Raw genomic sequence first — 17740 nt, 5'->3', positions numbered from 1 at the left:
TTTATACTTTAAAAGTTTTTAAGGTAAAGTTTAGATATTTTGGAGTGCACAAATATTAAATATACAATTTTGATGAATGAATTCATCCATGTAACCCACACATCTATCATGACATAGAACATTCCACCTCTTCAGAAACTTCTGTGTATCCCTTTCTCAGCCAGACTACCTACAGGTAGAATAATACTTATTCAACAGAAGACATTTTTTTCTCCAGCACAGAAAAAAATTAAGGAAAGCCAACTCCTCAAATCCAGCAAGCTTAGTATTTCAGGCTGCACAAAAGCTTATTATATTCAGCTTTTATAATTAATTGACAGTGTAGGAAAATTTGACACCCAAACTAAATCCAAGTACTGTTCTCTTCACAGAGAGCATTCAGATATAGAGCCTGGAGAAAAAAATAAGGACTTCAATAACGTATAACAAAAAGCACTACTTCTGGAACTATTTATCTTTCTGTTTATTTCAATAATACCCCAAACAAAATGATAAGTTCATAAACACAGCCCAAGAAACAAACAGTAATACTACAGAGTGGAAAAATAACAGCAGTATAATAGTAATGAAATTTCTAACCACTTGCTCCAGTGATGTATGCTTGGCAGACCACATTAAATTCTCTATCCCTGCTCTCCAGAAAAGCAGAAACAGTAGCACCAGCACCAGGAATACTGGTAATGACATTTACAACAGCTAATAAGTATTAGTGATGGAGAAGCAGGGATTCAAAGCTAGTTCTCTGTGTCTCCATTATGCTCTTTTGATTCCAACCATAACGGCACAATACAGATAAGCAAACACACTATTTAACATTATATATAACCTGACATTTTGTTATGCCTATTTTAGCCTTGTTTTTTGTCCTCGCTCTTTCAGTCATGCTGGTAAAAGCCCTTTCCTCCTCCACACAAGTCCCCACTTTGGCCCTTACAGAGGAAAACTCAACCCACAATTCTGCAGTCTTGGAGAAGGGCTGGGGAGAAGCCTCCTCCCTCAGTCGCCCAAGCTAGATTTTCCTTCCAGAAGTAACTGGAATTTATACAACTGAGGAGAGCCTGAGAATAGGCTAGATTCCTGACAGCTGTGGTGATGCTGGAGGGAAACGGCCTCTTTTTGAACTCAGGCTCTTTCTAGCCGGTCTGTGTGCGGACAAGGATAAGCAGACAGGGCAGGTCTCTGCTTTTGGCTCTAGCCTCTCCACTCGTGCTCAGGAAGAGCTACTGGTGAGGTCACCCCTTCACGGAGGACTGGTTATCTACCGGTCATTGAGGAGCAGAATATGGCCTCAGGTCCTGGCCATATTCTTTGCCATTAGTGAGGCTGATACTGTGATCAATATTGGATCTTAGGACTCTTTCCTAAACTAGTTAGAGTGTGGGGAGGAGGGATGCAACTAACAAGAATCCCAAACTTCCAAGAAGGCATAATCTCTACCCTTTGTCTCAGCTCATTGCACCCGGGCCACATCTTTTCCTTTTTGGTGTACAATCCAACATAAATATGCTGAAGTAGGTCCCATGGGAGCATCCAGGATTACCCTTCTTTACACTCTGGCTACTTGCAGCTCATATAAGCCCTCATCACTGTTTGACAATTCTCTCCGTATTCCCAGTGGTGCACCATCCCCTCCTCTCATCCACCCTCACCATTCCTCTCCTCACCACCACCACCAGCAACACCACCATCAACACCACCACCACCGATACCATCAACGACACCAACAACACTGTCGACGACACAGCTACCACCACCACCACACCACCACCACAACCAATACCACTAAAACCACCACCAACAATACCACCACCAACACCACCTCCTCGAATGCTCAGAATTGCAAACTGCTAGTGACGCGCATTCAACCAGTTTGTTGCCAGCGCTGCTGTTACCTTGTTCTCCTCTGGACTAAAGAGGATTCGGAAAACGGACGGCACTCCTGGTGCTACTTTGTGGCCAATATCTTTGGGGCTGATTACTTTAAAGTAAGGTGAACTTTCCTCAACAACTTTCACCATCCTTGGAACCTGCAAGAAAAACACAATAATGGGCACTGTACATGTGAAAGCAGAAGAAAAAGGACAGGCCTTGCAGTTAAATGTGAAATCTCCATCTACTACTTACTAGCCATGTGACTTTGGTTAGGTCTGAACTTCCGTTTCCTCGAGTGTAAAAGGAGATGACAGTACTTACCTTTACCCCAGGACCTCACACAAAGTAAGCACTCAATGTACTTTAGCTTTAATTTTTATTAACATTATTATTATTACTCAATTTGTTATTGCAAATCTTTATTTTATTATTTAAATGTGACTATTTTCGAAGACTAACTGCTTAATCATCTAAAACCCCACCCACACGGTGGAGCTGCACTGGACTTCCCAACATTTGAGAACTGCTCTGGGAGAAGAAATCACACTTACTGCACTCCCGCTATGGATCATCCACTGTACACGAGATGCCACTTGATCCTCACAATAACCTTTGAGCTTCATTACAATTCATTCTACAGATGAGGAAACAGACACTTGCCATAAGTGCTACAGCTTTACCAAGCAATGGTGTTCCGGATCAAGTCCCGGCCTAACTCCACCTTCCCTCCCTATAGGACTGTCCTACCTAAACACCACTGTGAAGCAAGAAAACAGAGGGCAGTACAATCCCCAAGGCCAGTCTCAGAGCAGCTTCAAACAGTCCCATCCTTTTACAGTCTTATTCCTCTGCTCTGCTTGCCTCATCCAGAGTACATATTTCTATCTCAGATAGCCCCAAGCAGTAAAAGAAATGTAAATGTGAGAAGGGGGTTGGTCAGGAGTGGAGGTTCTAGAGACACAGGAATGGGAGAGGACTGTTTTTTTAAAAACTCAAAGGGGGCAGAAGAAAGTTAACTATAGTTAAGTATGTCCTAGGAGTCTCAGGTGAAATATGAGGAAACAGGAACTCCCACAACCTCTCAAAGCTGAAACCCAGATGCAGAAGGGAAGAAGAAATGCAGAGAGAATTCAGACAGATCTCAAGACTAGAGAGTGGGGAGGTAAGAAAGAGATGTGTACAAATCTGGTAGGAATAGAATTGGCTTTGCTGGTAAGAGAAATGTGCAGTGGTGTTCATGAATGATGCCATATAAGCTTGCTGGGAATACTTTAGTAAGAGCCTAACTGTGGATTAAAAACTAGAAAGGAAAACAACAGCAACACTAATAAGAAGAAGAATAGTAACATTGCTTTAGTGCTTATTATAGGACAGACACTGAGCTGAGTACTTTACATCCATTATCTCATTTAATATTCCAAACAACCTATTGAAATGGGTGCTATTCTTATCCCCATAGCTTGGAGAAGTGAAGCGACTTGCCCAAAGTCTACAGCTGGGAGACAGTTCACCTAGAATCTGAACCCAGATTAGTCTGACTCTGGAGTCTGGGTGTTTATAATTATACCCCAAGTGAATTGTGTTGTGGCTTGTCGAGTGTTCATGGCTTACTTTCAACTTGTGTGTTTGAGAGAGGTAGAGAAACAAAGACCAAACAGGCTCTGTCTTTTGCACTCCATGGCAGTCAGGAAGCAAATAAAAGGTAAATGACACAGAAAGCATTTCTCAGTGCCCCAAATGCATCTCAGTGGTTCCTTGCATATCCATGAACCAAGAAGTAGAGAAGCAGGCTTACATCAGCCACCTCGTATGAAGGTCCTGGGAGTAACTCACCAAGAACAAGCCCGCCTAGCCTACAGAATCTGTCTGCTTGCTGATAGCTGAACTTTCCTTAGATGAGGACCATCCTTTCATGGGATCCAATACTCTAGCAGCATCTTACCAAGAAGTGTGGGTTTTATACATGAGAACTGAATGCCCTTTGGCAGACAAGACTCACACATGCCTCTTATCCTTGACGTGCACATATACACTCAGTGACAAGCATTTCTTGCTTATGGCTGGGGAGGAGTACCCAAAGTACCCTTTGGACTAGCTCCTCTCTGCCTTTAATAGCCTAAAAGAACTTGAACAAGAGTCAAAAAGTAATGGAGAAAGGGAAAACAAGAACTCGAAGTGAGAAACTAAATTGGTTGGCAGCCCTGCATGAAAAGAGAGAGTTCTAATGTCTATGTAACTCACCTCTTCCTGAGGTCTAGGAACATAACCCTGAACACCTCGGGGTTTTTCTGCTCTCTGCCTACCTTTTAGCTTCCAACCCATGAGCTTCTCTTGCTAACACGCCTTCAGCGAAGAACTAAATGTTCCATTTTCTCCAAAGTCTGACTTTGCTGTCACTAAATCACCCCATTGATCTCTGAAAGGCATCACTGATTCCTTTAATGAGCTACTGTACTGAATATAACTGCAAGTCTTCCCATTTGCCTTGAATTCTTGCATAGTCTTCACTTATTTTCCCTACTTTATTATAGCTAGAATTTTTGTCTCAACATTCTAAGACTCCCATAAGTATTTCTACTTGTCCTTAACACCTGATGCTTAGCATCTCTCTAATGCCTTCCTTCCTACCTGATTACTTTTCACACTTAACTGTGCTTCATACTGACCTTCTGCATTATTCTTCCTTTCATTATTGTTACGTGTCAAGGAACTCTTCAGTCATTTAATACTCTTTCTTGAAATATACCCTAATATATCTCTGAAAGAAAAGGCATAAGGATGGAGAAGAAATCCTCAGTTGCAAGCACAAAGAAACAAGGTACAGACAGTGGGAGAAGCCATCCAAAACTATCTGTAAACAAAATCTGAAGGCTATCTGAGGTAGAAGGGAGGAGATGGAAGAGAGAAAAGGGGATCTTCTTTTTTGTTTTGTTTTTTTTAATACAATTTGCAGAATCTAAATGCATTGGCTCAACAACTGCAATTCATGAGTAGAGTTGATACCTTCAATTGGGGAAACAGTGGCTCTAACGTGGAGTATGTAAACATGAACAGTAATCATCTTGTATTAAATGAAAATCTAGCCCAAATGGTCACTCATGAGAACTTCATGACACTGATCTAGCCAATCTCTTATTCAACAAAATGTCAGTGCACACACTGGGAGTTTACCAGTTGTTGGGTACTGCCCTGGGACTGAGCATTTAGCAACAAACCAGCCAACACAGTCTTGTCTTCATTAAGCTTATAGTCAAAGGGCATGTTTTTATCTGCCTTCCTAGGCCTATCAAGTTCAAGAGCTTATCTAAGACCCTACAGGATCCCATTTTATCTAATCCCTTCTTATAGATCCATGAAAGGTACAGTCATCCCAGCAAACATACTCACTATGTCATTGTTCCTCAAAACCAGTGGAACTTCATAGACTTCACAGGGAGTGTAGTTCTGAAATACAATTTCTGATGGAAAGGGCTGGAATAAGGCCTGATCCAGGTCAATTCCTGGAAACTGCAGTTGAAAGAATAAAATCATATAGTCACACAATGGCAGAAACAACTGGGGAAGATAAGAAATTACTACATATACCTATGAATATTAACACCAAGAACAAAGGAAACATTCAAAGAGGGGAAAGTACTATAAACACTATTATAATCAGTAAGGTTATTGTCATCAACTTCTTTAATACAAAAGAAAGTAGGTTTTGGTCCTCAATTTAAAAAATAGGCTAGTTAGAACAACAACTCAAAACTTCCATTTCCAGTAATGGTGAATAAGGTAATTTGAACCAACTCCCCTATGAGAATAAGAAGAAAAGCTGTAACAACAAAAACCTGTTTGGAGGCACTGAGGGATTAAAAAAACAGTATTATCTAATGTTAAAACTGAATTATCTCAAGCTAATAGCTTATGTAGTATCCAACAGGTTTTGAGTACTGCCATGTTTCCCTTAAAAATTCAGAATACCCCACGATGCTGTGTTGAGTTCACGGTTGTATCCTGGGAGCACCCCAGCAGAGAGTTTGGAAATTGAAGATGTAAGTATCCACCTCAATAATTTAGAACAACAATAGCAAACATAAAAAACACATTAAAACCCAAACAAAAAACCAAAAACGACACAACAAAAACAGCAGAAATTAATGAAATACAAAGTAACTGTCCCACAGAATCAACAAAGCCAAAAGTTGAGTCTTTAAAGACTAATAAAAATAATAAAATACCTGAGTCTGATCAAGAAAAGAAGACACAGCCAATTATAAAAGAGCCAATTATAAAAAATAGGAACATTACTACAGAACCCAAACTAAGTAAAACGATAACAAATGCGAAAATTTAGATTAAAATTATAAATTCCTAAAAGATACAATTTGTAAAAACTAGCACAAAAAGAAATCGAAAATATGAAGTGTTCCCTAACTATTAGAGAAATTGAATCTGTAAAGTAAAAACTTTTCATGGATAAAACTCTGGCCCAAATAGCTCTACAAGCAAATTCTGGCAAACATTTAAAGAAAATACAACTTGGGGCTTCCCTGGTGGCACAGTGGTTAAGAATCCACCTGCCAGTGCAGAGGACACGGGTTCGAGCCCTGGTCCAGGAAGATCCCACATGCCGCGGAGCAACTAAGCCCGTGCGCCACAACTACTGAGCCTGCACTCTAGAGCCCATGAGCCACAACTACTGAAGCCCGTGTGCCACAACTACTGAAGCCCATGTGCCCTAGAGCCCATGCTCTGCAAAAGGAGAAGCCACCACAGTGAGGAGCCCATGCACCACAATGAAGAGTAGCCCCCACTCGCCACAACTAGAGAAAGCCCACGCGCAGCAACGAAGACCCAACACAGCCAAAAATTAATTAATTAATTAATTTTTTAAAAAGTGTGGCACTGCCATTTAAAGAAAATACAACTCAAACATTATAGGAACTCTCCCAAAGGAAAGAAAAACAAAAAATTAGGGGTTGCCAAATCAAGATGACAGAATAGAAGGATGAGGAGCTTACCTCCTCTCACAAATACAACAAAAGTACATCTACATGTGGAATAATTCTCACAGAATACCTGCTCAGTGCTGGCAGAAGATCTCATTAAACCAAAATAGCAAGAAAGATTACCACATAACCAGGTAGGATGAAAGAAAAAAAATAAATGAATCAGGACAGGACCTGCGCCCCTGGGAGGGAGCTGTGAAAGAGGAAAGGTTCCCTCATCCTGGGAAGCCCCTTCACTGGCGTGGTGATCAGCTGGGACAGAAAGGAAGCTTCAGAGGCTCGGAGGAGAGTGCAGCAGTCAGTTTGCAACAGGCAGAACAGAGAGCACACAGCAAAAGCAGTCCTAAGAGGGAAGTTCATAGCAATACAGGCCTTCCTGTAAAAAACAAGAAAAATCTCAAATAAACAACCTAACCTACCACCTAAAAGAATCAGAAAAAGAACAAACAAAACCTAAAGTTAGCAGAAAGAAGGGAATAATAAAGATCAGAAAGGAAATAAATAAAATAGAGATTTTTAGAAAGTAGAAAAAAACCAATAAAACCAACAGCTGTTTTATTTAAAGGATAAACAAAATCAACAAACCTCTGTTCAGGTTCACCAAGAAGAGAAGACTCACATAAACAAAATAAGAAATGAAAGAGGAGAAATAACAACCAATACCACAGAAACACAAAAAACCATAAGAGAATACTATGAACAATTATATGCCAACAAATTGGACAACCTAGAATAAATGGATAAGTTTCTAGAAACATACAGCCCACCAAAACTGAATCAAGAAGGAATAGGTAATTTGAACAGATCGATCACTAGAGATGAAATAGAACCTGTAATTTAAAAACTCCCTGCAAACAAAAGTCCAGGACCAGATGGCTTCACTAGGGAATTCTACCAAACATACAAAGAACTTACACCAAAACTCTTATATCAAACTCTTCCAAAAGACTGAAGAGGAAAGAACACTCCCAAAGTCATCCCATGAAGCCACCATTGCCCTGATACCAAAACCAGACAAAGACAATACCAAAAAAGAAAATTACAAGTCAATTACAAGCCAAATCTAACAACACATAAAAAAAGATCACACACCACGATCAAGTTGGATTCATCCCAGGGTCACAAGGATAAGCAAATCAATCAATGTGATATACCACATCAACAAAAGAAAAGACAAAAACCACATGATCATCTCAATAGATGCAGAAAAAACATTTGATAAAATTCAACATCCATTCATGATAAAAAAAAATTCTTATCAAAGTGGATATAGAGGGAACATATCTCAACATAATAAAAGCTATTTATGATAAACCCACAGCCAACATAATACTCAACAGTGAAAAGCCGAAAGCCTTCCCACTAAAATCTGGAACAAGACAAGGATGCTCACTGTCACCAATTCTATTCAACATAATATTGGAAGGCCTAGCCATAGCAATCAGATAAGAAAAAGAAATAAAATTTGTCCACATTGGAAGAGGTAAAACTGTCATTATATGCAGATGACATGATACTATATATAGAAAACTCTAAAGACTCCACACAAAAACTACGAGAACTGATAGGTAAATTCAGCAAGGTAGCAGGATACAAGATTAACATACAGAAATCTGCTGCATTTCTTTACACTAACAATGAAATACTGGAAAGGGAAAGTAAAAAACAATTCACTTTAAAATCACATATGGGCTTCCCTGGTGGCGCAGTAGATAAGAAACTGCCTGCCAATGCAGGGGACACAGGTTCGATCCCTGGTCCAGGAAGATTCCACATGCCATGGAGCAACTAAGCCCGTGCACCACAACTACTGAGCCTGCGCTCTAGAGCCCACGAGCCACAACTACTGAAGCCCACGTGCCTAGAGCCCATGCTCCATAACAAGAGAAGCCACCACAATGAAAAGCCAGTGCACCACAACGAAGAGTAGCCCCCGCTCGCCGCAACTAGAGAGAGCCCACATGCAGCAATGAAGACTCAATGCAGCCAAAAATAAATAAATAAATAATGTTTTTTAAATCACATACAAAATACAAATAAACCTGATGAAGCAGATGAAAGGCATATGCTGAGAACTATAAAACATTTATAAAAGAAACTGAAGATGATTCAAAGAAATGGAAAGATAGCTTATGCTCTTGGATTGGAAGAATTAAACTGTTAAAATGCCCACACTACCCAAAGCAATCTACAGATTTAATGTGATCCCTATCAAATTACCTATGACATTTTTCACAGAACTAGATCAATTAATCCTAAAATTTATATGGAACCATAAAAGACTCAGAATTGCCAAAGCCATCCTGAGGAAAAAGAACAAAGCTAGAGGCATAACCCTACCAGACTTCAGACAATACTACAAAGCTACAGTAATCAAAACAGCAAGGTTTTGGTACAAAGACAGACATATGGATCAATGGAACAGAACAGAGCTCAGAAATAAACCCACACACTTATGGTCAATTCATCTTTGACAAAGGAGGTAAGAATACACAATGGAGAAAAGACAGTCTCTTCAGCAAGCAGTGCTGGGAAAGCTGGACAGCCACATGTAAATCAATGAAATTAGAACACACCCTTACACCATACACAAAAATAAACTCAAAATGGTTTAAAGACTTAAGCATAAGATATGACACCATAAAACTCCTAGAAGAGACCATAGGAAAAACATTCTCTGACATAAATTGTACCAATATTTTCATAGGTCAGTCTCCCAAGGCAACAGAAATAAAAGCAAAAATAAACAAATAGGAGCTAATCAAACTTATAAGCTTTTGCACAGTAAAGGAAACAATAAACAAAATGAAAAGACGACCTACAGACTGGGAGAAATTATCTGCAAATGATGCAACAGACAAGGGCTTAATTTCCAAAATATACAAATAGCTCATACAACTCAATAACAAGAAAAGAAACAATCAAAGAATGGGCAGAAGATCTAAATAGACATTTCTCCAAAGAAGAAATACAGATAACCAATAGGCACATGAAAAAGTGCTCAACACCACTAATTATGCAAACCAAAACCACAATGAGTTACCACCTCACAGTGGTCAGAATGGCCATCATTAAAAGTCTATAAATAACAAATGGTGGAGACGGTGTGGAGAAAAAGGAATCTTCTACACTGTTGGTGGTAATGTAAATTGGTGCAGCCACTGTGGAGAACAGTATGGAGGTTCTTTAAAAAAAACTAAAAACAGAGTTACCATATGATCCTGCAATCCCACTCCTAGGCATATATCTGGATAAAACTTTAATTCAAAAAGATACATGCAACCCAATATTCATAGCAGCTCTATTTACAATAGCCAAGACATGGAAACAACCTAAATGTCCATTGACAGATGAATGGCTAAAGGAGACATGGTATATATACACAATGTAATACTACTCAGCCATAAAAAAGAATGAAATAATGCCATTTGTAGCAACATGAATGGACCTAAAGGTTATCATACTAAGTAAAGTAAGTGAGAAGGACAAATACCATATGATATCACTTACATGTGGAATCTAAAATATGACAGAAATGAACTTATTTATGAAACAGAAACAGACTCACAGACATAGAAAACAAACTTATGGTTACCAAAGGGGAAAGAGGGTGGGAAAGGGAGAAATTAGGAGTTTGGGATTAGCAGATACAAACTACTATATATGAAATAGATAAACAACAAGGTCCTACTGTATAGCACAGGGAACTATAATGTCCTATAGTAAACTACAATGAAAAAGAAAAACAAAAAATTAAATGTCTTCCATTTAATGATGATGTTGTTAGCATAACTTTCATATATTTCAGAAAGACAGTAGGAGACAGGAAAATTATAGGTCATGAACCATAGATCAAAACAAAAAAAGCAAATCATTAGCAAACTGAAACCTACAATATATAAAAAAGATAATACATGACCAAGTTGAGTCTATCTCAGAAATACAAGGCTATTTTAACACTAGAAGTTTTGATCAAGAAGAAACAAAACTGACATTTTCCCCAGAACAAAAACTTGTTTATTTAGAAAGTTCAAAATAACCTATAGATAAATTAGAATTAACAAGTGATTTATCAAGGTCACTGAGTACAAGGTCAACATAAAAAATCAATTATATTTCTTTGTACTAGCAATGAACATTTAGGAAATGAAATTTATAAACAATATCATTTAAAATCACATCCTAAAACATAAAATACATAGGAATAAATCCAATGAAAGATGTGCAAGAACTTTACCTGGAAAAACTACAAACCATTATCGACAGAAATTAAAGAAGATCTACACTGAACTACTGACAATTGCGTGGAAAATACACAAAATGCATATTTATAGGAAGAGTCCATCATTTAGACAGGGTAAAAGAATCATAAGAATCCCTAAGTTAGAACTCTGGGGAGAAGAAAAGGCTAACATAACTCAGTTACTCCTCCTCCCTTCCTCTCATTTCCCTTCCAAATAAACACATACATATGATCTGCTTTCATAAAGAGCTGCCCTTAGACTCATGGAGAATTCCTGCTGGTCTGTAACCCTACCGAGCTCCGCCTCAACATTAACTACCTGCAAACAGCAAGTCCAGGAAGAATTCCCTTCTTTATTTCAAAGATGAGTGATAATAATAATCACAATGACAAAGAGATGAAAAATTCATGTGTTCATTCAATAAATGCTAATTGAGTTTCTAATATTTTCCATATGTTGAGCATAGAGTAGTGAACAAAGCCAATAAAGCCCCTGCCTCATGAAGTTGAAATGCTTAAGGAAATGGATAAAAAATAAAGAAATAGGGACTTCCCTGGTGGTCCAGGGGCTAAGACTCCACAATCCCAATGCAGGAGGTCCAGGTTCAATTGCTAGTCAGGGAACTAGATCCCGTATGCCGTAACTAAAGATCCCACACACGGCAACGAAAATCCCACGGGCCTCAACTAAGACTCAGCACAGCCACATAAATAAATAAATATTTTTTTAAAAAAAGAAATACATAATATGAGGTCAGGCAGTGATAAGGCTATGAAGAAAACCAAAGTAGGACAAGGAGACAGAGTGAATGGGGGATGGCCTCTCTGAGGAAATGATCTGAAGCAAGTCACGCAAAGATCTGAGAGAACAGCATTCCAGTTAGAAGGAATAACAAATGCAAAGGCCCTAGGGTGAGAATTATCCTTGAGTGTTTGGAGAGCAGCAAGAGGGGAGAGCAGCTAGAGGAGAATGAGCTGGGGGAGAGAGGAAGGAAAAGACTATTAAGGGCTCAGGATCAGATAATGCAGGACCTTATAACTATGAGGGTAACAGGAAGCTACTAGGTGGTTTTCAACACGGAAGTAACATGTTCTGATTCACATTTGTAAAAACCACTCTTGGGACTTCCCTGGTGGCGCAGTGGTTAAGAATCTGCCTGCCAATGCAGGGGACATGGGTTCAAGCCCTGGTCCGGGAAGATCCTACATGCCACGGAGCAACTAAGCCCGTGTGCCACAACTACTGACCCCGCGAGCCACAACTACTGAAGCCCACGCACCTAGAGCCCATGCTCTGCAACAAGAGAAGCCACCACAGTGAGGAGCCTGTGCAACACAATGAAGAGTAGCCCCCGCTCACTGCAACTAGAGAAAGCCCACGTGCAACGGAGACTCAACACAGCCATAAATAAATAAATATTTTAAATAAATAAATAAATAATAAAATAAAAATCACTCTTACTTCTTTGTGGAGAATTGATAACGGGGCGATGAGTTGGAAACAGGGAGGCTATTTCAGGAGTCTAGATGATGGTGGGTTGAACTGGGATGGCAGTGGTGGAGGTGGTGAGAAGTGGTTGGATTAAAGACATATTTGTGATTATTAGCCCTTGTTTTGGATTTCATATAAGACATGAGAAAAACAGAGGCATCAGAGATAACACCAAGGTTTTTGGCCTGAGAAAATAGATAAATGGGGGTATTACACGGTGGAGGGAGGAAAGACAAAAGAGGAAAGATCATGCCTTTAGGGAAAGAATGTAATGCAAAAATTAGCTCTTAAGGATTTTAAGTTTGAGCTGCCAATCACACATTGAGCTGAATATATGATCCAGAGTTCAGGGGCTAGGCCATAGCAGGAGATATAATTATGAAAGCAATCACTTAAAAGGTGAAATTTAAAGCCTTGTTCCTGGAAGGAGTCACCTAAGGAATGAGTTCAGAAGAGAAAGAAGTTTAAGGACCAAGTACTGGGGAACTCCAATATTTAGCCAACAGGAAGAGGAGAAAGATCCAACAAATAAGAAAAAAGCAACCAGTGAAGTAGGAAGAAAGCCAAAGAAGAGTGATATCTGAGACACAAGTGAATTAAAAAGTACAAAAAAAGAAACTAACTGTAAAATGCTGTGAGACAACCCAGGTGTGTTGAACTGGTCAAGCTTAAGAATGAATTTTTAGAGAAACACACACACACACACACAACTCAAAGTAAGGGATACAGAGGTTAAGTTGATGAATGTAATTACAATGAAATGGGAATGAACAGAAAGTTTAAGATGGATTAGGGAGGAAATGCAAGGTGTAGAAGGGCAGACAAAGAAGATCCAGCATGTTCACAATTGATATTTCTAAAAAACATAAAAACAAAAATGGCCTGGACAAATACTTGATAATTCAAGAAAAACTTTCTAAAAATAAAATAATGGTATGTAGTGTCTTAGGAAAAATTTAGTCACATCCTAATAAAATCACTGGACATCAAATAAGAATAAACAATCTTTGGGCAAACAAGCTAAAATATTAGGCTGCATACTTCCGCATATCGTCATTTAAAGCCAGAAGGTAGTGAAGAAAATGCCTGCAAATCTCTTATGGGGATAATGTGTGACCCAAGAATTTTACATCTAACAAATCTGCAGTTCACCTATAAAGGCAATAGGCAAATATTATCAAATTTATAAAATCAAGGAAATATAGTTTCCATAATCTCTTCTTGAGGAAATGAGAAGAGTACGACTATCTACCAAAAAACAAATGAAACTCCGGAAAACAAAGGAAAAAATAACCGACTGAGTTGACAGAGGACAGAGGCAAGAAGATGAGATGTGGTACACTAATTTCTTCATCCTTCATAGCAGGAATCAAAATACATTAAAACACACACACAAGCAGTACACACAGAACAATACACATAGTCTGGTCTTAGTTATGCTCTGGGAAAGGAGCATTTAGCCCTTAATTAGGATGAATTAGCTTTGGAGAAAGCTGTGTTCCCTGCTCTCAAAGTTAGAGGGTGTTATGGGAAAGAGAGGAAACAATGAATAGCTAAAGCTAGAAGTGCTCAGAAGAAGAGCAAATTTTATGGGATGGCAATGGCATGCCAAGGAGAGCAAAAAAGCCTGAGGGACTCACTTGTCTTGTGGGAAATCACTCTGAAAAACCCTCAGGAATAGCTGGGAACCCTTTGAGAGGAGGCTAATCTCCAGCAGTTTAACTGATGGAGGCTCATACCATAATTTGTGCAAAAAGTGAAGCATATAATTCAAGAAATTAATTAAAATGTAGGAAATAAGAACTACTTTATAAACATATACTCCTAAAGCCTGGAATGTATGGTTTACATGAGAATACAGAAACATGTTAAAATAGCTATTCTTTAGAGACTAAAAGGATACATTTGTTATTGGAAATCAGCCAGAATAGACAAAAATGCCTATTTTAATAAACAGTTCCTCCTTCTTCCTTTCTAGTTATGACAGCTCAGGTAAGGAGGGATTTCTTACACTAGGAGGATAACCTAATTTGGCTTGGTTAATATAATTCTTGGGATTACTCCTAATCTGTAAACAATGGTGTCCAGAAGTAGCTAAGGAAGAAATGTGACTAGTCAAAAGTTAGTTGAGGACTTCCCTGGTGGTCCAGTGGGTAAGACTCCATGCTCCCTATGCAGGGGGCCCAGGTTCGATCCCTGGTTGGGGAACTAGATCCCACATGCATGCCACAACTAAGAGTCCGCATGCCACAACTAAGACCCAGCACAGCCAAAAATAAATAAATAAAAATAATAAATAAATATTTTTTAAGTTATTGTATTGTGTAATTCTTTTTGTATCAAATTATAGATATCAAGATCAACAGAGGTAGAAAAAGAACACATAAAACAAATCTAATAAGGGATTAGTTAGCCCAGGAACAATAAGTACTGCTTAGTTCTTATTGTTCTAGAATATTCACATTATTCCAGGACCTACTTTATATGCAAGTATGACAGAAAGCAGCTACCTTTTGATATGTTGTTTCCCTCATATCTAAAAGTTCAGTGATCTGTGGTCGGCACGTCACACGTGTATTGGCAAGTCTCTGCTCTGTGGTGAGGGACATTTCCTTCAGGAACTCTGAGGGAGTCAGCTAGAATTTAAAGCAACAGGAGCCAAAGATTCATAAATGGTAATACTGAAAAAGTGCTTTCATAAGTGCCAGTAATGAATAATTTGTGTTTGCAGCTTTCAGAATAATTCTGGAATGCCACTAAGTTCCCCTATAAAACGTTTAAAATAACTGAATAATACAAGCGAAGTACCCGTGCACTTCTGAGCTCTTTGCACAATAATTTGAAAGGATATGTGGTTGCTGTTTCCTTATGATTTTGAAGGAATCACACAAAAGAACCTGGGGTAGGGGAGAGGAAGGTCAAGAAATTGCACGGGAACATGACCAAAGAGCTTATATATGCTCAGAAGAGCATAAAACTCTAGGTTTCTAAAATCACTTAAGGGCTTCAGAGCTAAGGAGGCTAATCCTCCTTGAAATATTTCTATTTCTCAAATGAAGTTACAACATGCAAGTAAAGCTTTTGGGTGTTTATCATGTTATATCAGGTTAAAGAGAAATCTTATAAAGTAAAGGATCTGGGAAGTATGACTGTGCTGCTTAGGAACGAGTTTGAACTTTTTAGAAATCGTAAGAGCACATTTAGACCTTGTTTTAAAAGAGCTCTAAGTCAATCATCAGATCCAGCAGCCAGTCACATCCACATACCCAAACAAGAACACAAAATTCTTTAACACTTTCTACTGTTTTGAGAAAAAAATGTAACCTATCATTTAAATAAAATCATTTAAATAAACCAGCAAGGGCTTACCCAAGACCAATCACTATTAATCGTTGTTCTGGAATGTTCACTTTGTTCTAGGGCTACTTTATATGCAAAGAGATTATGATCACTGGCAGCAACATAATGCTTAAGTATGTGCCAAGACTTCTTAAAACATTCGGGGCATATAATTTAGCTGATTCATTTCGCCTTGGGTTAAAATCAATGCTCTTCAAATTCCCTACACATTTAATTTTTGTGATTGAATCCATTTAAATGAAGGCATATTTCTAATATAGCTTTTAAGATTCCTTTTGATTGGAACACAGATTAGAATGTTAAAATGTTATGAGGTATCAGCTGTGTTGTAATTTAAATAAAAATAAACTCTTACAAGCAAAAAGTAAGGAGTTACTTTAAAGCTGAAACAAGAACAATCACAAAAGAAAATGATGATAGATTTTATTTTTCTAATTGGAACATAACCTGAGACTAGTTTTTAAAATGCAGTGAACACAATGTTTAACACTTTAAATTGTTACTGATATTTCCATAGCATGTAGTTTATAATTCAATTCTCACCAAATCATTATAATTCATTAAAAATGTAATTGTTTTCTATCATAAAGGACAGAAAAAGTTATGCATTTTTCCTAGATATTATACAGTCATCATTTTAATGCATTATGTTCTACAAATACACAAACAAAAATAACTCTTGCCAATCAACAGGTAATTGATTATATATGTTAAACCTATGAAATTCTGATATTTGACTGTTTTTGAACTACATAAATGACAGTTTCTTAAGGTTCTAGCTAATATTTAGAAAATCTTAATAATTTGCTTGCATAGTCTTAGTTCAACTGATTAACTTAAGCAATTTAATTTAAGCCTCTACTTTGATGTATATAATTTCAAAAATTTCCCAAGCTTTAAAAGGTAACTATGCTCTGCAGCAATCTACCCGTGTTAACTAAACTGATATTATCAGCCAGTAATTCTGTTTGATATTCTGAGAATGTCAAGTAGCAACTGTCATTCTCCTGAGGAGAAAGACTGCATTAAGTATTTTACTCTGAAATTCTCTTATACATTACCATTCGATTTACTTCTTCTTCTGTAACCACCTTCGAACTCAGGGGTGGCAAAATCTTGCTTTGGAATCCTTTAAGCGTTCTGACTAACCCCATATGAACAGCCCCCATGGACTCCTCAAGACTTCTACTTGTCATTTTTAGTTATTTCCTTTGTATACCTAAGAGTGAAAAAGAAATAGTTTTAGAACAAATACAGTTAACTCCTGAATAGAGGTCACATTTTTTGAAGCTTTTTCCAATATACGAAGGTTTAGAAAATACCGATTTTCAAAAATACATCCAATGCTTGGAACAAATGCCTTAACTGTAGGAGCCTATTCCATGAATCTGTCTAGATTTAGCCTTATCCCGAAGTCTAGGATCACTTTTAGAAAAAGCAAGTGATTCTGGACTAAGCTCAGGGAAGACATGAAAACATAAGCAGTTACTATATTTTGGTACTTTTATCTTCTCCAGATAAATAAACAAAAACTGCTCAATAACTATACTTCATAGTTTGCTACTTTATCTGCTTATCTGACAATTCTCTCTCATGGCACCCTTCAAACACAATAAATATAAGGCTTCAAAAACCTTCACACCTAGGCAGAGAATTGAAAAAGGCAGTATGAGATGATACGTGGAAAAAGAAGTTTGTGAAAATTTTTTGAAGTTTATAGTAATAAACAAGGCATTCAACAGCCACCCAATACCTCCAAAGCAAAGAAATAGGACATCT

The 17740-nt window shown here is 38.0% G+C and overlaps 1 protein-coding gene across 1 annotated transcript in view; it reads right to left on the bottom strand.

Annotated features, from left to right (window-relative positions):
- The window catches only part of HYDIN (HYDIN axonemal central pair apparatus protein), a gene marked incomplete at its 5' end in the record, with an annotated part of 342250 nt that extends 325093 nt beyond the window's left edge, over nucleotides 1-17157 (bottom strand). The window contains 4 exons of the mRNA XM_082677828.1: nucleotides 1893-2027; nucleotides 5260-5379; nucleotides 15112-15237; nucleotides 17023-17157. Coding sequence (XP_082533954.1) covers nucleotides 1893-2027; nucleotides 5260-5379; nucleotides 15112-15237; nucleotides 17023-17157 — 516 coding nt within the window. The remainder of the gene's footprint in view (nucleotides 1-1892; nucleotides 2028-5259; nucleotides 5380-15111; nucleotides 15238-17022) is intronic.
- Between the last annotated feature and the right edge of the window lie 583 nt (nucleotides 17158-17740).

The sequence above is a fragment of the Grampus griseus genome (assembly GCF_964374135.1).
Source record: "Grampus griseus genome assembly, chromosome: 19".
Classification (NCBI taxonomy): Eukaryota; Metazoa; Chordata; class Mammalia; order Artiodactyla; family Delphinidae; genus Grampus; species Grampus griseus.
This window is presented reverse-complemented; position numbering and strand designations above follow the sequence as displayed.